General features: G+C 36.6%; 1 protein-coding gene across 1 annotated transcript in view; it reads right to left on the bottom strand.

Annotated features, from left to right (window-relative positions):
• lrrc49 (leucine rich repeat containing 49) overlaps positions 1 to 26,943 on the bottom strand; it is a 51,392-nt gene that overhangs the window by 9,960 nt on the left and 14,489 nt on the right. Inside the window, exons 9-15 of the mRNA NM_001130330.1 lie at positions 26,285 to 26,346; positions 21,655 to 21,802; positions 16,410 to 16,493; positions 7,147 to 7,313; positions 5,471 to 5,708; positions 4,294 to 4,479; positions 209 to 318 (exon numbers count right to left, since the gene is read on the bottom strand). Of these exons, the coding sequence (NP_001123802.1) occupies positions 209 to 318; positions 4,294 to 4,479; positions 5,471 to 5,708; positions 7,147 to 7,313; positions 16,410 to 16,493; positions 21,655 to 21,802; positions 26,285 to 26,346 (995 nt within the window). The remainder of the gene's footprint in view (positions 1 to 208; positions 319 to 4,293; positions 4,480 to 5,470; positions 5,709 to 7,146; positions 7,314 to 16,409; positions 16,494 to 21,654; positions 21,803 to 26,284; positions 26,347 to 26,943) is intronic.

The raw sequence follows: 26,943 nt of genomic DNA, 5'->3' as shown, positions 1-26,943 counted from the left end.
TGAGTATTTTCAGAAACCTTAAATACTTTTTTTTGAAGAAAAAAAAAAAAGGGAAAAGTCACATTTTGTTGCAGGGTTTATTGCTCTCACAGTTTCTTTTATCAAGCTTGAATTTTGATAAATCAACCCCTCTAAGTGTATAAAACTTTAACATATTTTAAAGCATGAATTAATAAACCAATTGTATTTTCAGTACTCTGGTATTTACCTGAATTCCCCAAGCAGAGCATGAAGCCTATATTGTGGCAGTTCAGACGATGCTATATAGGCAAGAATTCCAAAGAGCTTCTCAGATAGGACAATATCATTTTGGGTAACCTGTCAAAACAATATTTTAGTGCATTCTAGTACAATATATAGAATTATGTCCCTGTACTGTAAATTATAACAATATTTGAAGTCACAAAGATGATAAGCAGTGTAAAACCTTTCAGTATTATGTTATATATGTCTTAGAACAGGAAAGAAGAAATATTGTAAATTAACTATATGTAGTAAAGATAGTATATATCATTATGCCTCTATGCCTTGATATACCGGTATGTTACAACCAAAACTTTTGGTCACCCATTGCTGACCAGATAAAAGATACAATTCATGCATTTTCATTATCTCTTATTAAAATAAACAGGATAAAAATATATTTTTTATCTTTAACAAAGCGCTTTTAGTTCACCAAAAGTACAATGAATTCTTCAAGAAAAGAAATGACCTAAAATATGGCAATATCTGGAGATTATTAACTGCAGGAATAACTTTTAGACAAAGCAATCATAACACTACAAAAAATGAATTATTCATCCATATAGGACAGAAAACATGTATTTTATTTTTAAAGACATCAATATAATGGAGAGAAATTATTGTAGCGAAAACACAAAATTAAATAAAGAATCATAGATCCCAAGCAGACCAAGAAAATTATACAGGTACTAACACAAGTAAGACGCATATTATGTAGCTTTGTGGCTGTATTACTTTGTTGTAAGTCTGGACTCAGAAAGGCCTGAGTTAATTCCCGTGTCACCATGATTCTCCTAAATATTGCAATAACATATTACTTAGTACTTATTACATAGCATACAAGGCTGGTTGTAAAGCAATTATTGGCCCACAGAGCTAATTTACTAACTGAGGGAATAATAATAAAAAAAGATAATGCATGCTATGCAGAATCTTTAATGGTAGGGTAGTGGGCATTAAACTGGTTTGGAGAGAACAAGTTAAGTTGGGTCTTACCAGTTCATTGCAATGTCACATATACATATTCATAAAAACATGCTTCTTTTAGTCCTTTTGCCATAATTTTAGCCATGTATAAGACCACATTCAACCTAGCTTAACTCCAAGCAGCACTGCTTTTGGAATTATTTACTCATACAGAATTGCTATATGACAGACTTCTTGGCAGAAAGATATGCTATATATATATATTTTTTTTTTTTCTTTTTTTTCTTTTTATAACGCAGATTAAAAGGGTGTCGGAAATGGACCAAACAACTTTGCTCGTGCTTAGCACTTCAGCAGAAGGAACATATTTAAATCTAAAAGCTATTGTCCTTAAGGAAAACATATTGCTGTAAAATCTGTAGGAGAAATAAAATCTCTCTTCGGCCAATGCCTTTGATTTGTACTTTTAATGAGTGACAGTTAAGTTTTCTCAACTAAAGACTTTAGTTAAGTAAAGGTACAATTAAACAGTTTGACTTGAAAGATGGTAAATGTTTGCACATTTTAAGCTGTTTTCTATAACATATGCTATATAATGAAGTGTTAATAATCATGAAAACCCTGCATTTTTTGTGACAACTGCTCTAAAATTTGAGGTTTATGAGGTTTAAATAGGTTTAACCTATTTGAGGTTATGAATGTATGTTTTTTTTTTCAAAAGCGTATGTCTCTGCAATGCATATTAGTTCTAAAATAATTATTGGTAGCACTTTCTTTGGACAGCAACCATAATCCTTTGTAGCTAGCTGTGTGGATTGTCAGAGTGTAGGCACTGTAATCATACTACACATTTTAGACACATTCTCAAATTAATGTATTGGTTATTTGACTATTGGGAAGGTTCAATGACACTCTATATAAAAATAGGAGGCTTCATATTTCATAAATATAAATTTTAAAATGCACCATTTGAAATTATGACCCTTATTTAGCCATACATTTTTTATGGCCGTAAATTGTTTCTTACTTGTCATAATTTCTGTTTCCTGGCCACTTCCATGATAGCATTCACCAATGTGTTAAGACTCCTTGCAGGCCGGAAAACAGGACACTTCCCCCAACAGGTTTAAAGTTCACTTCCTCCTCCTACCCCCAATCTACTGGTAAAGCTGTTCCACTATTGGGCGGGAAACTTCATGGTGAATGCTGTCATGGAAACAGTAAGTAAAAACTTTTTTAGAAAAAAAGTCAGTAAACAATTTCACTACTAGGTTATAACACACGTGGAATTCTGGATAATATGCTTGATTCCTGAACCACTGTAACCCAGATATCACTATCTAAAAAAGTGGCTAAAAGATCCTGCCATCAATGTGTGAAATCACACTAAATCAAACCCACACACATTCCATACAGTGACCCAATGCCATGCTCACCAGTAATGAGTCTCAGTGGCAAGAAATGGGTCAAACCTGCCCCTCATGCAACTCCCCAGTGCCTAGTACATACAAAGAAAAGCTCCCCATCAGGTAAATAATAAAAAAGAGAGAGACCCTGCCTGATTTGAAACTAAAAAGCGCCAATGCGCATTTCACCCCTTTCACTGGGGCTTTATCAAGGGTGCTCTAGCATATAATTCAGCATTCCACGTGTGTTATAACCCAGTAGTGCAATTGTTTACTGACTTTTTTTCTCCCTTGGGAGTTTGATCCCCCTTACCAGGTAACCCTGAGCTGTTTGATAATTTTAACATATTTTATTTTTTAAATGTTTCTGTTATTACACATACTCATGGTGTGCATTTTATCTATACTGAATAAAAGTTATATTTTAATGAGGAACTTTGTCTTGGACATCCAAGAAGGGGAGGTGCATCTTTATGGTTATACTTTTTCTTTTGCAAAATAATAGGTAAAAAAATAATTTAAACAACAAATAAACACAGTGGAATTGTTTTGCCTCCAATAACAATTAATTATATCTTAGTTGGAATTCAATTCAAGGTACTGTTTTATTACTACAGAGAAAAAGAAAATATGTTTTAAAATTTAAAATTATTTATTTAAAAAGGAGTCTGTGGGAGATGACCTTTCAATAATTTGGAGCTTTCTCGATATCAGGTTTCAACATAAGGGATCCTGTACCTGTATCAATTACAGAAGCAGGCTATATACAGAACAGGAACACTGATAACCCAAAAACCTACACAAAATAAGTAACAAAGCCCAACTGCAGAATTGGTAATGTAGTAAATATAATGTACAAAAGTTAAAAGGAGAACAAACATTTACTTTAACAGAACATAATTTAATTGTAGACTAAAACCTCTGTTTTTTAGATGTCTATGGAAAATATTCTATATAGCTATAAGAACCATTATTCGGAAATCCATTATCCAGAAGTTCTTAATTACATGAAGGTTATCTTACATAGACTCAATTTCAATTAAATAATTCACATTTTTAAAAATGATTTTCTAATAAAACATAGTTTTATCCTTGATCCTAAGATATAATTAATCTTTATTGTAGACAAAGCAACCCTTTTGGGTTTAATTTAAGTTTATTTTTTTGTAGGCTTAAGGGGCTGATTCATCAAAGTACGAGTTCGAATCCCGAAATGGGTAAAATTCGGATTGGATATGATAATTTTTTATGATTGCAAATATCACAACAATGCTTATGGAAAAAATAGTATTAGTCACGATAATATCGTATTGGCGATCCAAAAGTTACAAAATTTTCGTATCCGAACAATCGTAAACGGCGGGAAAACCTTTCTGACTTTGATCCTTCTGTGCATGATTTTGGAAGCCTCCCATAGGACTCAAGGGCACTCTGCAGCTCCAACCTGGCCCAAGGAAAGTCACGATACCGAAGATTGAATGAAAGATTAAGTTAGGGAGAGAAAGAATAAAATGAAAATAAGATACATTTAATCACTTTTGAAGCTATTAGTCTAAAAGTCATTCATGGATGGTACAAATATACAGCTCTCCATAATGTAAAAACCAGCAGTGAAGTTTACAAGCCCTTAATAATATGCATCAGAATCGAAAACCTGGTAAAAATTAAAAAATAGACTAAGTTAGATAGTTATTAATCAGCACATTATTATACTCACCTCGGAGTCATTAATCTTTTGTATGTTAAAACTGTTAAGCCTGAAAAGAACATAATATTTCCACAGAGTAAAGTTAACAACAGGGTTTCCTTGAGGATCCACAGTTAATTGATCCAGTCTCCGAAGTTGTGCCAAGACATCGAACTGATGAAGTGTGATAAGATTGGTCTCTTTAAATTTAAGGTGCTGTGAAAAAGAACAAAAACCTAAAATATCATTAGATTATTTGTATTTGTTAAAACGCAAATAAAGGAATTTGCGAAGACTAAATGCTAACACAAACATTTCTAATATTCAGGATAAATACAAGAAATATGTAATAGCAGTTACATGGTATATTAAATGTATCTATGTATGTATAACTTTATTTATAAAGCACCACAAAGGTACGCAGCGCTGTACAATCTTACAATATGCAAAATTACACACAGGAAGGACAAGTGTTATAATAAATACAATAAATAAGTATAAATACACAGGGAGTAAGTGCCACGTGGTATGAAACACAGTAGGAAGGAGGCCCCTGCCTTGTAAAGCTTTCAATCTACGTGGTTGGGTAAAATACAGGCACAAATTGGAAGGTAAGAGTGCACTAGGTATGGGTATTTGCCCTTAAGCGCCAGAGGCAAAATGAGGCAAAATAATGTTTTAGTGCTCCAGAAGGTCTGAGCGTCTGAGTTTTATCTTAAAGAGAGTGGGTGAGTGTTCCCTACAGAGGGATTCAGGGATAGAGTTCCAGAGGTAAGGAGCAGCGAGAAAGGTTTAAGACAAGAATGCGCAGTGGGTGTGGATGGTGTAAAAAAATGGAGGCTCTGAGAGGAGCGGAGGAGACGACCAGGAAGGTGCAGAGAGACCAGTGAAGAAATGTAGTGAGGAGCAGTATACTGTATATACCCATTAGCACTGTTAAAGGGCTCATAAAAGGTTGTTACTGTCTCTGCTTGTCTTGTCAACCATAATTGTCCCCCTTATGTCTTATGCTTGCAAAAGCATCAGTAATCATCAATAGCTATTTTTGTGCTCTTTGATACCAAGCACATAGCAGCACCATGTATTACTGGAGCTTGATTCAACTATCAGCAACTGAACCCTCCTTTATGCAAAGTTTATTTGCTTCCACTTACATAAAATTATAAATGAATTAATAGGACAAACTTTCAGTAGCTTTTTTTCTTACCGAAATATTGGGAAACTTGATTCTTAGTTTTGGTAAAACCTGTACAATTTCATCAAAATTTATAAAGGTAAAAGAGATGGTGCTGACTGATCCAGATGTCTGAACACTCCAAGACCTATCTAAAGATTCCAGAGCACCAGACCCATACAGGCACAGGACATCTCCCTCCACTTCAACAAGATGGGAATCTATTATTGAAAGTCCTTGCACGGCGCTGCTGAGTACAGTATCCAATGACCTGAAAAGTGTAATAAAAGGCATTTTGAGAGTTTTGAAGTAGAATAAAAAGTGTTATATATATATAATATATATATATATTATATAGCGATTGGAACAATCCACCAGAAGACTTTTTGTTATCTATATGACTGATATCTACAGTACACATTCAAAAATTCCTAAGAAATATTATAGGTATATGTATGGCCATATTAAGTCCTTATCCTTTTATTTTAAGAGAGATATGATAAAGTGCAAAAAACAAAGCAGTCAACCACGACTGGCGACACCATGGCCAATCTCCTGGGCAATGTGTATACACAGACACTGTTTCTAAGTGCAGAAGTGGATACTACTAAGCTGATCACTCTTAAAAAGAAAATTAAAATGATGGCATAATATACAATACATATGTTCATAAGTGAATTCGTGGGATTTTAATAATCAGAAAAGTTCTTCATTTGTGACAGATATTACTCATGAGATTCCAGTAATATTTCTGGCAAAATGAAAAGGCCCCAAGAGACATTACATAAAGTACTCTTCAGCTGGAATGCATACTGTAGTAGGGTAGAATCTAAAAGTTGACCCTCTAAGGTAATCACTCTAAATCCGATATATGATGTAATGTTTTAGTCCTTCAACTGCCAAAATGTATGGCTGTAAACACCCAAAAATACAGAGTGGGGGATATTATATTTTTTGTAAAACAAAGTATTATTGGATCCTTACTTTATGCTGTAACCCTTGTTTTTTCAAATTATGTTGAGACCCCCTTTTTGTTATAAATGATTGTAAAGCACTGTATAACTTTCTGGCGATATAACTATACAGGTATGGGACCTGTTATCCAGAATGCTTGGGACCTGGGGTTTTACAGATAAAGGATCTTTCCACCTTAAGTCTACTAAAATATCATTGTAACAAATAAACCCAATAGGACTGTTCCTAATCATACTTTTGATCAAGTACAAGGTTTTATTATTACAGAGAAAAAGGAAATTACTTTTAAAATTTTAATTATTTGATTATAATGGAGTCTATGGGAGATGTCCGTCCCATAATTCGGACCTTTCTGGTTAACAGGTTTCTGGATAATGGATCCTATACTATATATATTCAAAAGCAAGGGAACTTTTTTAGAACCCCTTTAAAATAAATAATGCATGTAGATTCACAATGTGGGCCCTGCCAACAAAAAACACTGCCTAGATTTTATGTTTGTTAAAAATCCCATAATGAATCCCATAAAATTTCATATTTTGGTCACACATTCTGAATAACATGGCCAGCAGGAGGGTGAAAAAGAATTTAGGCAGGAGTTTTCATTTGGAAATAATAATAATAATAGTACTGAACTTGATGGATAGCTGTCTTCTACTACCCTTTAAAATTGTGCCTAAACAGGTAAAATAGTAACGGGAACTCTCTCTTTTTCAAATGATTTTACAACTAACCTTTGTTCTTCTGTTAGTTCAAAGGCTGTAGTCCCATTCAACTGGCATGGTTTTTGATAAGAGCTAATACAGTCTTCATTTTCCTGATCTGACGTAGCAGGCGTAACTCTGTTTTGCTGAATATCCCATTGGCGTGCAGCATTGGAAATTGCGATTCGCCTTTTCTCCTAAACAAAAGCAGAAAAAATTAGTCAGGTTACTGCTTTTAGCATAGTAAGATAATATAGATACAGACTTAAGTATGGCAATCAAGGAATTCTGTTCTACCTCATAGCACAGCAGTTTCCAGAATGTGGATCTGCTAGACATCACAGAACAGTTCAAGAAATACTTGGTGCACTGTAAGCTATTTTGCCTTTAAGGATACCAAACAATTTCAGAATAAGTACAGTATACACGAAGCAGTGTTCCTATCTAATAGATGTTTAAACACAGCCATTTGTTTCCTGCTTTGTACTTCCAGTTTTATCTTTTTTAATTGTTTGGCACTCACAGATAAAAAATGAATACAAGAAGAGGAGGCTAACACTAGTCTTTCTTATAGTCATAGTGGTAAGTTTAACCCTAATGATGATTATTCCCATGACACTGGGATAAGACTAGAGATATTCCCTGAGTGGAACCAGTTGCATACTGACCCTACAGGGTAAGGACTTACAACCTCCTGAGTTTTTATACATGTGGCACCGATACTGTTACTGTGTATATTTATTTATTTATTGCAATGTTGTTTTCACATCTGCAGAATTTCTGCTACATATACTAGCACTATAAAAGTAAAGGTATACATACATATACTAAAACAAATTAATAGGTCAGGATTATCCAATAAGAGGGCTGCAAGCTAAATGCTGACAAAATTGTATTGGCTTCCAAAGAATATGCTAACCAAGAACAGAAACAGCAAACAAAGCATACCCAGAATGCTTCAAGGTATGTCTCCATTATACGCCAGAATGGGCCAAAAAATACATGCTGAGAAGGATAAGAGTGCTACTGCTTAGCCTTTAATAGCATAACCTGGCACTGCTGGAACAAAAAAAGGAGACTAATCAAGTTGTGAACATAGTCACCTTTTCCTTGGCACCTTATTGATGACGCAGAGGCAGGGGTGGGACTAAAAGGGGTGACAAAAGGTGGGTCTATGATGTAAATGGCCAAGCTGCTACACTGTCGGGAAAACTGGAGGGAGCTGCAGAGTTAATGGCGTAATAGGTGGGTTGGAGGGGGAATGAGTGGTGGAACTGGGGTGGACCAGAGGCAGAGCAACTAGCAATTAAGTACATTGCCTTTAGCCTTGTGCCTTCATATGGTTATGGAACTCTTTGAGTTGTATTCTTATATTTAAAAATAGGTTGTTTGTTATTTACTATATAGACTTTGCCCTTGTATTGATTTAGAACTAGACACCTTGGGTAAAGTAATGGCTACTTCCCTGCTCTATACAGTAGAAACAACAATATAGGCAACTGTCATATTACAGGTCTTACCCTAGCATTTCCTCTCCCATCTCTGGCTTTTCACATTTATACACATAAGCAGAAGTTACCATTCTGCTTGACTTGGCTAAGGCATTTTTCAGAGATAATAGTAACAGTACTAGGGGTGCAGCTGTTGGTATGAAGTATCTGAAAGCAAGCAATGTGTCACTTGTTGCTTGTCCAGGCCCAGATTGGCAATCTGTAGATTCTGACAAATGCCAGTGGGGCTGCTCTAAGATACCATGGACAGTCACTAGTTATTGACCCTTTGTGGAGCTGTTTGGGCCTTGAAATGCCAGAGCCTGTACTGAATCTCAGTCCAGACCTGTGCTCGTCCATATAAATGCAAAACCATACCATCAACTTTTTTTGAAAAGAATAAAATATAAGCTAGTTTTAAATAGCCTATACCATTTAGTTCATATATGGTACTTCTGTGTACATTAAATACATTTCGTTTGTTACACATGTAAGCCCCAAAACAGTAAAATAAGAGTGAAGAATACCCAACACCTTACATTTTACAATTAAACATATCTGCTGCAACAGGAATTTTTCACCCAGAAATTTGACCCAGATTTTTAAAGCATTCAACCAATTTATAAACAGTAGATGAAATATGAATGACTTTAGTACTACTTGGTAATTGTGACTCTATATTACACTTATTTTCAAAACATTTATATTGGGTATTTATTTGATTTCTACAGGTCAAAGTAACTATTAATTGTAGGATAATAAAATCGAATGGCTTCTGAACAACTGAACTCACAATTCACTGCCATGGTAGGCTCAAGCAATTAAAGTAATTCATATATATTTTATCACATAATCCTTTTGTGGGTCTCACTTACAGTGAGGTCTTAGAGTAAAGTCAATAGTACATTGTGTAGAATTCATACTTAAATGTCTAGGACTCTAGCTCGAGATATTTCAAATTAAACATTTAATTTACCATAGAGTATATTTAATTTATTTAATTGCTTTTTCTTTCAATTCACTGAGATCAGTTCAAGCATAGCCAGTTGGCAGAGCTAAACTTCTCAGCTGAACAATGCTACTCATTGAAATCAGTAGTGATCCAAACTCCTGTCAGACCTGTGCAAGTGCACAAGACAAAGAACAAGGTCTTAATACTATGTTAATACTGGGCAATAATAGCCACATTAAACATACAAAAGAACTTTCATGTATTCTGGCTCCTTCTTTAAAAAAGTGGCTGATATAAAACAGAATGTTAGTAATAACAAAATTGGAATATTTTTCTTAATTTTTTTTTTTTTTTTTTACTTTTACAGGGCTTCTGTCTTATAAAATTGTGTTTTGCTTTTTTAACCATATGGAGCTTCAGTAAAATGTATTACAGTTTACAGAGTGACATTAGGTTTAAAGTCTGGCACAAAATCACTATTAGAACCTTTTAAACTGTCATTATATCTGTTATTACATATTCCATGTATAGTGAATATTACGTTAAAAGGTACATGGACCATATTTTTTAAGAAAATGGGTTTCTTGAGTGCTCCAGATGCTATAACTCAATGAATATTCACCCAAACTTGGGTACCCATTCTGTTTAGAAAGGGTATCAACAATCCTTTTAATAAAGTGAAATATCCTCTATAATAGAAAACAGTACATTAAATAAGGTGCTTAATTCTTTAAACTAATTCTGAGAAAAAGGTTAAAAAAAACCCTGATATAAACCACTGTTTATAGCGGATCTCTATCCCGCTCCCCGTGCTTCAGATTGTTGGAAAGCCACTGTTTATTACAGTGCAGAAAAGATTAGTCGGTTGATTCTCTTTTATGTTGTCCAGCTGAAGAACTTCACTACCTAAAACACCTTTTTTTCAGCAAGGAGCACATAAACACTGGTTGCCGACATGTAAACCCTACAGGCCTTTCCAGTATGGTACCCAACTCATCTCCCCATACACTCTATGGTCACCTTCCTATTGCTTGTTCAGCCCAACAGCTGGAAATGGAAAGGCGCTTAAGGCCCTAACCCTAAGATTCAGTGAATCTTCTGTCGGTGCAACATTCACTGACCAATGGTCTATCAGTAGATAAAAAAATGTCAAAATGTCTTGATTAACACATTAATTGATATCCATACGTCCCTTTATTGCCAGTGGAAGGGCATTTCGAAGAGATTCGTCACCCGCTGTAGCAGAGATCTATCATGGGTGACTTCTCTCTGTGGGACATTACCTGTAGCTAGTTAAAAACCTGTGGAAAGACCTATTGTAGCCCTATTGTAGTTATGGTGGCAATACATGCACCGATAAAATCATATCAAATTCAGTTTTATAATATTATCTGTGTGTGTGTATTAATAGAGATGTAGCGAACCTCACAAAAAAAGTTCGCGAACTTCCGCCAAAAAGTGCAAACTTTTGCGAACTTTGCGAACCCCATAGACTTCAGTGAGAAGGCGAACTTTAAAACCTAGAAAAGCCATTTCTGGCCAGAAAACTGATTTTAAAGTTTTTTAAAGGGTGCCACGACCTGGACAGTGGCATGCAGGAGGGGGATCAAGGGCAAAAATTTCTCTGAAAAATACATTGTTGACACAGCATTGCGTTTTGTGCTGTAAAGGGCAGAAATCACACTACATTTCTAAACTTGTGTAATAAACTGCTTTAAAACGTCCGGCGTCTACATGCCAATCAAGTCGTGTAAAGGTTACGGCCGGTTCACACGCAAAGACAAAACGCCGCAGTAGTGGATACGGAATATATTATTGCTGGTGGAAAAACGTCGCTCAGGTGATTTTATTGCAATGCAATGTCACTACTATGTGTAACGTGTTTGGTGCACTACTATGAATAACAGCAAACAGCACTGGACACATTAAAGAACAGTAAGTTAAATTAAAAAAAAAATTAATAATAAAAAAAAAGTGATCTCTGGTTGGTGCTGGGGGTGAACTACTAGGAGCAGCACACCAGTCCCCCACAGCTAGACTAATAGCACTCGGCTCTATAAATTACAGTAGCAAAGTAAAAAAACACAAATAAAAAAAAATGATGTGAATGTGTGGTTGGTGCTTAGTGCACTACTATGAGCAGCACACCTGTCTCCAACACACACAGACGGAGCTGCAGTACACAATTAAAAGAAGAGTAACAGTAATCAGAAAATAAAAGCAGTCCTTACAAGGACTATTGGGTTACAGCAGATGAGATCAGCAGGACAGCTGCCCACAGCAGCTACATACAGAGCAGTAGAAAGTAGATCACTAGTCAGCAAAGCTACCTAAACTGTCCCTCAAACCCCTGCACAGCTCTCTCCCTATGCTAACTCATCAAGCACACACAGGCAGAATGTAAAATGGCTGCTGGGCTTCGGTTTATATATGGAAGGGAGAGGTCCGGGGGTGGTCCAGGAGGGAGAGCTGCCTGATTGGCTGCCATGTATCTGCTGGCTCTGGGGTGAGAGGTCAAAATTTGGCTCCAGCTAAGGCAAACCCAAAATTGCGAACATCGCTAAAAGTTCGCGAACTTGCGAACACCCCATTAATCCAGTCTGTCCCAACTAATATCCAAGTACTATGGATATCGGTTGGTTCAGAGATTGGGCAGACTTGAAAATGTAATCTGCCTATGCACTGTGTTAGTCTGTTAGTGGTGCACTGACAGATGAGAAAGTGAAAAGGAGCCGTATTTTATTTTCCCTTCCTGCTGTTTCAATCATTCTTGTGCCATGGGCCAGTCAGTCAGAAAAGCCTGTGTTTGGCCGCCTTTATACAGTAATTGGTAAAATCCTGTGTACAAATGATATTCATACGTCACATATAGTAGATGTATAAAATACACATCAGGCAGCAAATATTTCTAGTTAGCAGGAGAGACAGACATTAACATTCTTGCTGCATTTGAACGCTTCAGTATTGTAACATTTGTCATATGTCAAAAGAAAAACATCATTTTTATTGAGGTGACTTTGTTTAATTGTGTATTTTGAGTTGATAGAAATATAGTTATTTAATGTGTATTGATAGGAGAGTCAATAGTTCATGTATATATTGTCATGTGATGACTGCTTCATAGTTGGGCAAACTGATCTGAAAGAGACTCATAAATATTTATACAAATCTGATTTGGGTGAAGACTGGAGAAATATTTTCCTTCCCAAACCACTGATGGTGACATTACCCCAAACAGGAAAGAGATTATAATGTATTTAACTTAAAATGTAATGTATGCATTTAAAAGCCAAGTATGGCCTTGATTTTTAACCATTTCAGTACCAGCAGTTCTTTGATTTTCCACATTTTGTATTGCAATTAAAACATCAACACATTGCAGATCAAAGAGTCAGCTGGAACCAAGTGTAGCCCTTTCTAGCAAATGCTCCACATTTCATGATGCATGGCACTATATCACATATCTTTGGGCTCTCAACTATACTTTGTTCTGTGATAAGTAAACCTACAGATGAATAACAACTAGTCCTGGCCAAATGAAATATCATAGCAAGATTTCATCTCCTCTTCTACTACTTCTCAAATAATGTGTCTGAAGATGGTGTAGACATTTTAGTCCAGACACACAACGTCATAATTCAGAATTAAAAAACAATATTCATCTAGACCAATGGAAGAAAATTCTAACAATGTTAAAGTATCCATTCCTTTGATATTTTTGTGATTGTAAATGTATTTCTATTTAAATAATTTTTTGTACTCTTTGCTATCCACTGCACTCATTAACAGACATATGAAGAAGCATAGAAAAATCTGTTGGAAATAGAGTCTTGAATTCTGCTACATTGCTTCAGGTCAGAACCAGAAAGGCAGAAAGCAACAAACACCGCTTTTAGTTGCAATTACATGTACAAAATTATATTAATTCTAAGAATTACATTTTCTTTCAGTAGGTAATTCAGTTGCAAGTTTCAAAGAGAATATAAAAAATGATGTAAAAAAAAAAAGATAGACTATTTTGAAAGTTGCTCACAATAAGTCCATCATAATTTAAAGGTAAACTTCGCCATAAGGGATTGTTTTCCAAATTATAGAAATATATGGACAGAGAGCTGCACACACAAGGACTTAGCAAAAAAAGTGAAAAAGTTTATTCAAAAAAGATCTTTTTTAAACTTTTTCACTTTTTTTTGCTAAGTGCTCTCTGTCCATATATTGCCTCATTTTAGCCAGCACCCAGGGCGTTTGAAATATAGTATACAGGGAGGAGCACACCCTATAAAAGTCCAAATGCCCTTGGTGCAGGTCAAAAAACAAAAATATAATAGAAAGCGTGCCGCACACATAGGGACTTGATACAAAAGAAAAAGTGGTTTTATTGAAAAAATTCCAACGTTTCGAGCACAATCTGTGCTCTTCCTCAGGGACAAAACCCTGAGGAAGAGCACAGATTGTGCTCGAAACGTTGGAATTTTTTCAATAAAACCACTTTTTCTTTTGTATCAAGTCCCTATGTGTGCGTCACTCTTTCTATTATATATATATATATATATATATATATATATATATATATATATATATATATAGAAGGACAGAATGCCGCACACACAGGGACTTTGAAGTCCTGTGTGTGCGCGGCATTCTGTCCTTCTATTAATAGCCAGCACCTAGGGCAGTTGGTAGCTTGTGGGATGTGCTCCTTTTGTTCTTTTGTATATATATAATATTTTGTATGCACCCTTTCTTAAAGGTAAACACGGTATCACTGGAACATCCAACAAACTACAGATTATATTTAGGCTACTGACACACCTTCAGCCTGCTAAAATTGCCCAAAACCATTCCCTATCTCCTGCTGCTTGATTGGGAAATGGTTTACAGCGTTAGTTTTGGACTGGAAAACAAAACTACTCGAGCTGCAAGTCAACAGTGAACAGCAAGAGAGGGCAATTTTAAGTGCTCTTTGCTAAGCTGAAAATCATCCCATATACCACTGGCCTTAATTTAAGGCAAACAATAAGTAATTCTTAAAGCCCAGAAAACCAAATTTTTTCGGCAATGACCTCATTTTATTAGCTTTGTTAAAGGAAATATAACACAAGGGTTTTTCTAAGAAAATTAGAAACTTATTTGTCATACTATTTGTTCTGCTGCGCTCCATGTGCTGTAGGGGCCCACTAACTCATTGCTGCCCTATAAGTTGCAATATAATATAGCACTTATTTTGGTCTATGTCATATGCAACTTTGTTAGGCTCTTGGATTCTCCAGTAAAAGCATTTTAGAACCCTTTCCCAGGGGCAGGCTAAGCCGACTGTACACCTTAGGCACCTATTCTGCACCAGATTCAACCTTACTTTCTCTCTATGCTTTGATGATTTCCATTAACTCCAGACAAATTCTACCTGTAATTCCTGTTTTCTTATTCTTTATTCTGTAATGGGACAAAATCCAGTGAAGAACAAATTGAGAAGGGCTTTGTTTGCACAAGAGATAAAACACGACTGAACACAACAAAGCTGTTGGCTCTACCAAAATTTGTACTTGATTCTCTTTGTATAAAGGACCAAAAAGACTGAGACCAAAAGGTCTTCATGTAGGTTTGGTGAACAGATGGCAAACAAAGCTCTAAGAAAGAGCTACTCAAACAAGATTTGTGTTAAATAAACATTTCTATTTCTAACCTCATTCTTTTCTTAGAACTGGTAGAACAATTCATGTAAACAATTTCTGCCTTTTGCTTATACTCTTTTTTAATGAGCTGGAGTCACTATCTTAAAGGCAGCAAGGGGCCAATAACTTTAGGAAATTAAAGTTCTCTTCAAAAGTTTATGTATATTATTCATATAGGGCAGTGATCCCCAACCAGTGGTTTGTGAGCAACATGTTGCTCTCCAACCCCTTGGATGTTGCTCCCAGTGGCCTCAAAGTAGATGCCCATTTTTTAATTTCTGGCTTGGGGGCAAGTTTTGGTTGCATAAAACCCAGTGTAAAGCCAAACAGAGCCTTCTATAGGCTTCCAGTCCACATAGGGGCTACCAAATAGCCAACTATAGCTCTTATTTGCACCCCAGGAACTTTTTCCATGCTTGTGTTGCTCCCCAACACTTTTTCCATTTGAATGTGGCTCACGAGTACAAAAGGTTGGGGATCCCTGATATAGGGAATACATTGCATACAACAGTCTATATGTAAAACACTTCTTCATCTAAATGTATGTATGTGTCACTGGATAAATCGGAATAGAAAATTTACATTTTAAGTACTAAGGGCTGACATCCTAACTCATATGATTCACTATGCTCATATACTAACCAAGAACACACATACATGTTTGGTCATATCAGCCAATTAATGGACAAAGTTCTGTCTTTTGCATTATTTCCTGTCAGGTGATCTCTGAGGGAGCACACAGAGCATCACAAAATGATAGCCCAAGATAAAAGATGTAAATGGGCAATTTTTATCTAGTTTAAATATATATCCACCAAAAAAGTCCTGCACTCCAAACACTTTATTGTTAAAAAAACGTAGAGAAACAGATGCAATGTTTCAGAGCATCATGCTCCTTTATCAAGCCATCCGAAAGTTCCAAATTACGGGAAGGCCATCTCTATAGACTTCATAATAAGCAAAAAAAAATGATTTCCTTTTTCTCTGTACTAATAAAACAGCACCGTGTACTTGATTCTAACTAAAATAATTAATTCTTAATTGGGTTTCAATTAATGTTTAAATTATTTTTTATTAGACTATATAAAAAGATCTAAATTATGGAAATATCCCTTATCCGGAAAACCCCAGTCACCAAGCATTCTGGATAACGGGTTCAATACCTGTACTCATTATTACCTTTAGTAAGGCTTGCTTATGGCTTTCACGCTTCCTCTCATCCTCTTTTCTTGCCAGAACAGATGCAGTACGTCTTTCTTCTTCCTAAAAGTGTGTGCAACAGATAATAATGACTAGTTAGCAAAAAAGAGTCAACATTTGAGGGTGATAAGCAATGGAGTTCTGTAAGACAGCAATGCTCCCTTATGTGGCTATCAAAATATCTATAGCTGGGGGTAGGGAAGTGTTTGTTTATACAGGCTACTTCTCAGTGGACTGCTGATTTATTCAAATTCTGCTCGTACAAACCGAGATGTAGAATGTGGCTTTACTTTCAACTATTTTGTGATTTGATATAATGCAGTGCCACTCATTAATATCAGTTATGCATCAAGACAACATATTTACGGCTAAAGACTAAACCTCTTTTCTATAATTGAGTTGAAAGCCAATGCACCATTTAAAAATATTTATTTGTGAATATACCCTAAAAGGACTCTCTTTATTTATAACCAAATCAGCAATTGTTTGCTCTGTAAACCAACCAAGTTGATCTATTCCCCTTATAAGAGATCTTCCAAACCCCTTATTTATTCATCAGTACCTCTCTCTCTAATGACCAAACCGAATTTGCTTCCAGAATTGTAAAGCACAGATAAAATCAAATTCTACTGGTTTTATAAATCTATTTATTACACAACAGTATAAGCTGATTCGACCAGATAATATAGCGGGTTAGTAAAAGTAGAGGATACTGTATATTGTACTGAATTCATGCATTGTCACTGGCACCTGCTGTTAGTTCTGCCTTCAGTCAGAAAAAAATTTAGCCACAGTCGGCAGAAAATAAAGTTAAAAATCTTGTGTTTCTCTGCTTAGAACTGTCCAGAAAAATAACAAAAACATTTTATGAGCAGCAAAACATCACAAGGTTTTCCACTTTCAAGTTAAATTTCTGATGACGGTGGACAATCTGGAGAACTAAACAGAAGGTAACACTGTTATTTCAAATTCATTATGTTAGCAGAGTTAAAACTGCTTCTATCTTGAAAACTAGAAATGGAATAATGTAACTTGCAAAAGTCCTCAGAAGAGCACTCTGAGTAATTTTACATTAATTAGGTTTGAGGGTTATTTTATTTAATTACCCTAGGAACGAGAAACCAGTTTGGATGTGAGAATGTAAGATAAATTTTAGAAGGCCTCAATAGAAATAAAAAAATGAAATGTAAGCTTTACAGTCAATCTATACTTTTGTTACCAGGAACAATAGTATTTTCAGTTGCAGACCAGAAAGAGGTAGAAAAAGAAAAGAAATTATTGAAAAACCATAAACCATAAAATATGAATTGAAAAGTTGCTTAGAATAGGTCAGTTGATAATAAACATTTAAATATTAAAGATGATAAATTGTTTTTTATTGATTTATTGCTAATATATTTGTGTCTAAAGTATTTATGTATCTTTTTTAGTGCTGTGCTCATAATGAACCTGGCAGAAATATTCCCCAGTGCTTTCTGGTAAAGCCTGCAATTGTTTGAAGCTTCTAAATAGACCTGCATCTCTGCTTAGAGTTTTGCATCTAAAATATCTTGTAACTGAACTCCCCCTTTAGCAAGAAGAATATGAAATGCTCGGCAAGTAGGAATCTTACATCTGAGTACAGACTTCTAAGTCTTATTTTAGTTCTTTTGTGCCATCTAGTGTTTTGCCATTATTATGGCATGAGGCCTATTTATAAAGCTGTTTAAAAGAGAAGGAAAGGTAAAAACTAAGTAAGCTTTCTCAGAAAGGTCTATGTAAATACAGCCATAAGCACTCACAGAAACGCTGCACTGAGTTCTCAGTAAAAAGATACAGGATTTGTTGTCTTTTTGTTTTCCTGTGCCAGAGACAGGCAGCTCTCTCCCCTCTTCTGCTCCCCCCTTCCCACAAGAATGCTAAGAACTCACTCCCCCCCTTGGCAATATGGATCTGAGCCAATCAGCAGGAAGCTTCCTCATAGTCTTACTAACTGAGCATGTATGCCAGTCTTGGTCTTGGTGCAGGAGCGAGGCATTATGGGAACTTACTTAAACACCTCACCTAAAACAAATACCTAAAAAAAATGAAGTAACTACAGAAGAGAGAAGGATATGCCATGTGACATCAAATGTCCAGGCATTAAAAGAGTCCAGGTAACTAAAAGGTATGGGAGATTTGGGCTGTACTGGGTGGCAAGGGTTTCCCTTTTATTTATTCGAGAGTTCATTTTTTTACATTAAAAGAAGAATAAGCCATGTTTAGAGTGCTCCCCTAAGCACATTGCTAACTGCCATTCATTTTTGCCAACTGCCTGAAAACTGAGTTAGTGAAAAAGAATACTGCTTCATTTAAAAAGTCCTTAACAAGTCCTTTTGTCACAGCCCAGTGGGCTGAAATGAACCATAGGTGGTACTTCTATTTCAAATTCATATATTTGTAGTTTTTATCTTGTAACTAGAAAAAGAAATTTCTTACAAGAGAGCTCTGGACAATTTTAAAGTGATTCGTTTTAAAGGTTTACATTTTCTTTCCAATTTGGATCCATGTTTTAAGCAAGAATTCTTTAGACAAATATGTTTTAAAGGCCAATTGGACTACAAGATGCTAATTTATTGTCTGGTCAAATAAATATTAAGGACTGAACAAGACATAAGATTCCTCACAAATGTTGACTATTGACTGCATAGTTAATGTAGAAATACTGTACGAATTGGCTTCATAAAACACAGAATCCAAATTGCAGTCAGGCCCTGATTTGTGGCGAGGCCACAAAGGCTTGGGCCCTAGGCAGCATAAAGTTAGGGGCGGCATGCTGCCGAGCTACATTAAAATTTGCTCACACGGAGCACTGGGGACGGGACAAGCAAAAAACTTCAGCACGTCCTGTCCCCAGTGCTCCGTATGTGAGGAAAAAGGTGATGTGCATGATCCGGGTTGGGGAGATGGCGAATGGGGTGGTCTCTGAGCACCGCAAACTCAAGTCCAGTGTTGATTGAACTTAATTCAAATGTTTACAGGGAACCCTGAACTTAAGGCAGATGTACAATACAGTGTTGCATCAAAGAGATGCACACAGCAAATCGCAGCACAGACCAAGCCTATGTTCTTGCATCTAGCAGATATTGGAAAGCACATTTATAAGCTCATTTAAAGGGGATGTAAAGTCATCCCATCAAGTTAAGGGATTCTGATAGAATCCTAAAAACAAGCAACTTTCCAATATACATGCTTTATTTTTTGCTTACAGTTGTAAGCTCTAAAAGGCAGCCTCAACAAGTCCTTTCTCAGCTATACAAGAAACTTAGGCAGTCAATAGCTGTCCTTCCTTTTCAGTGCAGAAGACTGTGTAGTAGGAGACCAATCAGATTATAGCAGAAACTAATACAATCACTTCCCCTTGTAGGCTAAATGATCTCCTCTGTTTAGAAAAGAATCACTTCTAACTTGCCCCAATTAAGTGGTTGAGTGTAGCAAGAGTTACCTTAGCAGCCAATACAGTGGATATCAAAAGTCTACACACCCCTGGTAAAATGTCAGGTTCCTGTGCTGTAAAAAAATGAGACAAAGATAAATCATTTTAGAACCTTTTCCACCTTTAATGTGACCTATAAACTGTACCAATCAATTGAAAAACAAACTGAAATCTTTTAAGTGGAGGGAAGAAAACCAAAAAAACTAAAATAATGGGGTTGCATAAGTGTGCACACCCTCTTCTAACTGGGGATGTAGCTGTGTTCAGAATTAAGCAATCACATTCAAAATCATGTTAAATAGGACTCAGCATACACCTTCCATCATTTAAAGTGCCTCTGATTAACCCTAAATAAAGTTCAGCTGCTCTAGTTGGTCTTTCCTGAAATCTTTTTAGTCGCATCCCAAAGCAAAAGTCATGGTCCACAGAGAGCTTCCAAAGCATCAGAGAGATCTCATTGTTAAAAGATATCAGTCAGGAGAAGGGTACAAAAGACTTTCCGAGGCATTAGATATACCATGGAACACAGTGAAGACAGTCATCATCAAGTGGAGAAAATATGGCACAACAGTGACTACAAAGTGATTACAAAGAACTGGACATCCCTCCAAAATTGATGAAAAGACGAGAAGAAAACTGGTCAGGGAGGCTACCAAGAGGCCTACAGAAACATTAAAGGAGCTGCAGGAATATCTGGCAAGTACTGGCTGTGTGGTACATGTGACAACAATCTCCCATATTCTTCATATGTCTGGGCTATAGGGTAGAGTGGCAAGATGAAAGCCTTTTCTTACGAAGAAAAACATCCAAGCCAGGCTACATTTTGCAAAAACAAATCTGAAGTCTCCCAAAAGCATGTGGGAAAAGGTGTTATGGTCTGATGAAACCAAGGTTGAACTTTTTGGCCATAATTCCAAAAAATATGTTTGGCGCAAAAACAATACTGCACATCACCAAAACAACACCATACCCACCGTGAAGCATGGTGGTGGCAGCATCATGCTTTGGGGCTGTTTTTCTTCAGCTGGAACTGGGGCCTTAGTTAAGATAGAGGGAATTATGAACAGTTCCAAATACCAATCAATATTGGCACAAAACCTTCAGACTTCTGCTAGAAAGCTGAACATGAGGAGGAACTTCATCTTTCAGCATGACAACGGCCCAAAGAATACATCCAAATCAACAAAGGAATGGCTTCACCGGAAGAAGATTAAAGTTTTGGAATGGCCCAGCCAGAGCCCAGACCTGAATCCGATTGAAAATCTGTGGGGTGATCTGAAGAGGGCTGTGCACAGGAGATGCCCTCGCAATCTGACAGATTTGGAGTGTTTCTGCAAAGAAGAGTGGGCAAATCTTGCAAAGTCAAAATGTGCCATGCTGATAGACTCATACCCAAAAAGACTAAGCGCTGTAATAAAATCAAAAGGTGCTTCAACAAAGTATTAGTTTAAGGGTGTGCACACTTATGCAACCACATTATTTTAGTTTTTTTGGTTTTCTTCCCTCCGCCTAAAAGATTTCAGTTTGTTTTTCAATTGAGTGGTACAGTTTATAGGTCACATTAAAGGTGGAAAAAGTTCTGAAATTATTTATCTTTGTCTCATTTTTGTACAGCACAGGAACCTGACATTTTACCAGAGGTGTGTAGACTTTTTATATCCACTGTATGTAATGGCAAAATCATTTTCAGGAAAGGTAGCTAAAGCCACAGTATTATGTTAATAATGAACCATCTTCATCATTTTATACTAAGTAAAAATAAATCCTCACTGTGATCCTCTTCATATCCAGCTGTCGTAGCTGCAGCATATGTCCGAGAATGGTCTGTCTGTACCATGACTCTTGAGCTATAGGATTGCCATCAAGCGTGACATCTGAAAGGGATGTTGAATCAGCAAGGCACAGGATGTCATTAATTCTGCCCAAAAAGATAAAGAGAATTAAATATTTATATTAAAAATGCATAAGGCTTTCAAATTTGATAATATGCCATGTAGGGTTATCCCATGTCTTACAAGTCTCTCAGTGATGCATATACAATATTTTTGTGCTAACTTAATACATTTAAAAGAAATGTAAATATTAAAACATGCAGGACCTTAAGAAAGGCTCTTTTGTTGTTACACATTCAGTATATTTTTATTGATTTTTTTTTGGCAAATCATAATAATAATTCCTGCATGGTTTTGCATGGTACACAATGGTCAGGAAAAAAAAGAAGAATCGTAAATGATCATTATACATTATAATGATCATTTTTGTTTTGTTTCTTTACTTGAATGCCTGGTTGATATCTCACTTGTTACATAACTTTTACTGACAGCAGTACAAACACAAAGTGCAATTTTAGAAGCAATTTGCCATATTTTTATCCAGACAGCAGAGTTTTTTCCCCACAATTCCAGTGTCACTGTGGCCACAAGGGTTGGGCCAGATGCAATTACAACAAATGCAGTAAACATAGTAGTAGAAAAAATAGACATGTGCAAGAAGTTTACTTTTTTAAGTCTATAAAAGTGACTAACTGATAGGAAGGCAAAAAACCCATCTGAAGCCTCTTCAGTTTACCTCAGAGGAGGAAATAATTCCTTCCTGACTCCAAGATGGCAACTAGACCAGTCCCTGGATCCACTTATACTTGTAAGAGCTTCCATAACCCTTTCCTCACTTGCTAAAAAAAAGCTACCCAACCCCTTCTTGAAGCTATATAATGTATCAGCCAGTATGATTGAGTCAGGGAGAGAATTCCACAGCTTCACAGCTCTCACTGTATATTTAGGTAAAACCTACTTTCTTCTAATCAGAATGGAAACTCTTGTGTTTGCCTAGTGCAGTCCCATTAAGGGTATAAGTGGCTAGCATATTTTTATGTCCCAAGTGCACAACCTTACATTTATCTTACATTTATCTACACTAAATCTCATCTGCCACTTAGCTGCCCAGATTGCCAGTTTGTCAATATCCTGCTGCAGGGATGCCACATCCTAGATAGAATTGATCTGTTGATCTGTTGAAAACACTGATACAGTACTTATAATAACCTCCCCTATATAATTAATGAACAATTTAAGTAAAAGTGGACCCAATACAGAACTGTCAAGTTGAGATTGTAATCCTTTTTTAAATATAGGAATTATATCAGCCTTCCTCTAATCTACAGGTCTTGGAACTGCTCGTCTACTGCTTACACTAAATAAAAAAAACGGATGTAGCACATATGCATTTTCTGTATTTGTTATAACCATATTGCTACCAAAATTTAAAGGAGCCACACTCTCAACCTGCACCTTTTTACTATTACTAAACTATTTGGGCAGCCTTAGTCTCAGCTGCAATGCACTCTCATTTTCTATCTTTGCCTTCCTGATAACTGATTTACAACATTTGTTAAAGCGTTTATATTAATCAAATGCAGCTTCTGTCCTCTTTGACATGTAGTTTTTAAATGCCTTCCTATTTTCCTATTAACTTCTGAATTAAGCCACATACCAGCTTCTTAAAGCTGTTAAATTTACTTCTTGAGGGAATAAATTGAGAACAATAATGCTTTATATCAATATTCTTTTAAATGACAACCATTTCTGTTCTGTGTCTTAGAAAACATAATGCCCCAATCAACGCTCTGAAGGACAGCCCTTAAAATGCCTGCATTTGCATTTTGACACAAATTGGATGCAATTGTGCTGAATATGCTCAGGGTGGCATTATTTCCAATGCTCAGTATTAATACTACATATGCACAAGATTAGGTGCAATTGTGTACCAACACTGCATACAGTATGAACCCTAGAATTAGCTTCAGCTTGAAGGTAGCGGTAGCTTTAGGCTAATGCCAGGAGAGGTGTAGGGCGGATATTTTCGGCAAGCGGAAAAGCTATAATGTGCTGAGGTGTATTGGCATTCTCAATGTTTGGCAGTCTTGGAATACAAGGAGTAACATTCGAGCACTGTAGTAAGGATGCTAAGAATATTGATTTAAAAAAAGAAAGTTGGTCATCTCTTAAAGCAGCGTTTTTCAACTGCTGTTCCGCGGCACACTAGTGTGCCGTGAGATGTTGCCTGGTGTGCCGTAGGTGCAGGGCCGGCCCTGCACCTACGGCACACCAGGCAACATTGCGCCCAATCGGGCCCTGCGCCAATGGGGGCCCGCGCTCCACTGAAAAAGAATAGCTTTAACTCCCCCCTCCCTCACTCCCTTCCACCCGCACGGACTTCCAGTTACATTTACCTCTTATCGCATCAACACCAGAGGAGAACTTCTTCACAGGGGGCTGTGCTGCAATGCGATTGGACACAGGCATAAACTTTGACCCTCTGCTCTCACCGTGCTAAAGCAGACACGCACGCACGCACAGCCCCCTGTGAAGGAGTTCTCCTTTCGTGTCGATGAGATAAGAGGTATTTGTAACTAGAAGTCCGTGGACATGTTTTTTTTTTTTAAATAACTCGGGGGGATAAATGAGCCTGGAGCTGCTGCAGGTAATGATTCAAGCTGTTGCTAAGATGGCTGACATCTTTGCCTGAGAGCATCTGCTATACATAGGCTGCTGGCCTTTACCATTTAATTATGTCCCCCAGCCGCACACTAGTTATATAACTGCAATAAACTGGGAGAAACAATGGGACCCGGACACTTTATGGCCACAACAAATATTGTATGTGGAAACTATGGCAGCTTTGTGTTTATTTGATTCCTATTCAAGAGAATTACTTTATATATAGTCAATATAGGCACAGAGTTACATTTTTTAACATTTTCTAATGGTGGTGTGCCTCGTGATTTTTTTCATGAAACAAGTGTGCCTTTGCCTAAAAAAGGTTGAAAAACACTGTCTTAAAGGACATGTAAACCCCACACACAAAATTTTAATCAGTGAACAATCTCTTTGAAATCTTTCAATACCTGCCACACTGGTTGTCCAGAGGTTAATAGTAAGGCTGCAACATCTCTTTAATCACATAGATTTCCTTCTCCTCCTGAAACCCACTCAGCCCCTCCCTCAGGAATTTGCTTTAACTTCTGTCTTGTGGGCATGCTCAGTTGTTCTAAGCTCAGATTACTAAACACGCCCTCCAGTCTACCAGCCAGTGAAGAGATGGCATTGCTGGTTCCCATAGAAACTCAGCTCTAGCTGTCTGCTTCAATTTTTTTCTCCTAACCTCCTTCTCCTGAGCTCAGCTCAAACAAAGCATAACTTTTATTAAAAGACAGTTCTCCCTGTGTGAGCCTGTATTCTTGATGAAATGTATGCTGAATAAGGGTCTTTGTGTGTTTATGCTGTTTGCAGATTTAAATGTATCTGATTATGTATCAGAGGAAAAATGGCCACCGGGGGAAAGCTGCTATATGCTTTAGGAAAATGTGATGGTGCTAGCAAACGGAGGGGATATATGTAGTACAAATGTTGCAGAGACATGCCCAACTGATATAATACATTGTAGGCAAATGTAGGCTTTACATGTCCTTTAATACATAATCCAACACACTTAACTATTGTTAAATTAAAACTCCCAGCATCTGATACTAGCTAGTTCTAGTAGCAACAGACAGAGCTTCTTTTAGTTATTAAGCGCAAACAGTACAATCTTGTTTCCTGTTAAATTTTCACTTGAAGCACAAATTAAAATTGAGAGTTGTTAAGCATCTGTTAAAATAGAGGTTGAACAAGTTGGATATCCACTGAGTAAATGCAGCACAGCACACAAGCATACAGCTATCTAAGCCTGTCTTAATTTTTTTAAAAAAAATCATTTCTGAGATGTTGAGAAATTGACCTATTACTAGATAACTATAGGCATAATAAAGATTAGAGAAATTATTTAGAGATTATTAGAGAAATTTTCTTGGTGCACAAAATTAATTATCATATTGAAATGATAATGTTACAAACACATAACTAAACAATTACAATATAAATAATTATTTACGCATTAGATATTGATAAAACTAAAGTAAACCAAAGCATTAAAAACTGCTGCTTATATATAGCACCATAAATTCTATGTAGGAGTCGAGTGTTGGCACTTATATGCCTAGATAAGATGCTGCAGACAAAAACTGCACACTGTAAAGCTACTAAGCAAATTTATAAACCAGACCTCAAGATATAGCCATAGGTATTTTGTCATGACTGTCCCCTGAATAAAGGCCAAGGAATGTAGTTGCAGCTGATCAGTTTACAGAAATATAAAAAATTGAAATCACCCAGCAAAAAATCCTTCTCTATATGCTTATGAGCAATTAAGTAACTGAAAGACCCTGGAAGGGTGGGGCAGGTATTATAAACAAAGCAGAACATGAAAAATGCTAAAGCTTCAGTCTCACTGAAGCAGAGTAATACATTCAGTTGATGGTGTTAATAATAACAACACCAACAGAACAATAAAGGCAATGCCTTACCTTGATATGTTGTTAAAGCTGAGATACAGAAGCTGAAGGCTGGGTAAAGTATCCACATCTCTCTAAAAGAAAGAAAGCAGCACAGATTCACCAAATAGGGATTATCTGACATAGAAATGTAACATCTGCTTAGCTAGTACAACCCATTCTGTAAATTGCTGAGGACATGCTGCAGCCTTGATTAGTGCTAGGCGTGCAGCTCCATCCCTCTCTCATGTAGCTAAATAGGGAGTGTTCCAGAGCAGATATCTGTTCTGCAGAACAAGGTGAACAGCACTGCGAAGGGAGGAGGAGTAGAGAGGGCCTTGCATTCAGCAGCAGCAGCCGAGATGCAGCCTCAGCAATTTCATTCAATAGTAGGGAATGTATAGCGACCCACTGCAGAGCAGCACACTAGGTGTTAGAGAGTCTCTAAAAAGAAACAGCTTGTACTGACTTCACAAAGATTTCATGGTTAACTAAGACACACTTAAAATGTCTTCATACATTGATGGCTACAATTATTTTGTTGGCAGAAATAATATTCCTAAAAAAATGGAAAAGCTTTAACAGTAAAACCATTAAAGAATTTGCAAAATATGCCACTGGCAAGGAATCTATAGCATGCAATGCACAGAAGACAAAAAATAACATAACGGAGCTGGCAAGCTAAGGGCTGC

Source organism: Xenopus tropicalis, chromosome 3 (genome assembly GCF_000004195.4).
Source record: "Xenopus tropicalis strain Nigerian chromosome 3, UCB_Xtro_10.0, whole genome shotgun sequence".
In the NCBI taxonomy this organism is placed as follows: domain Eukaryota; kingdom Metazoa; phylum Chordata; class Amphibia; order Anura; family Pipidae; genus Xenopus; species Xenopus tropicalis.
This window is presented reverse-complemented; position numbering and strand designations above follow the sequence as displayed.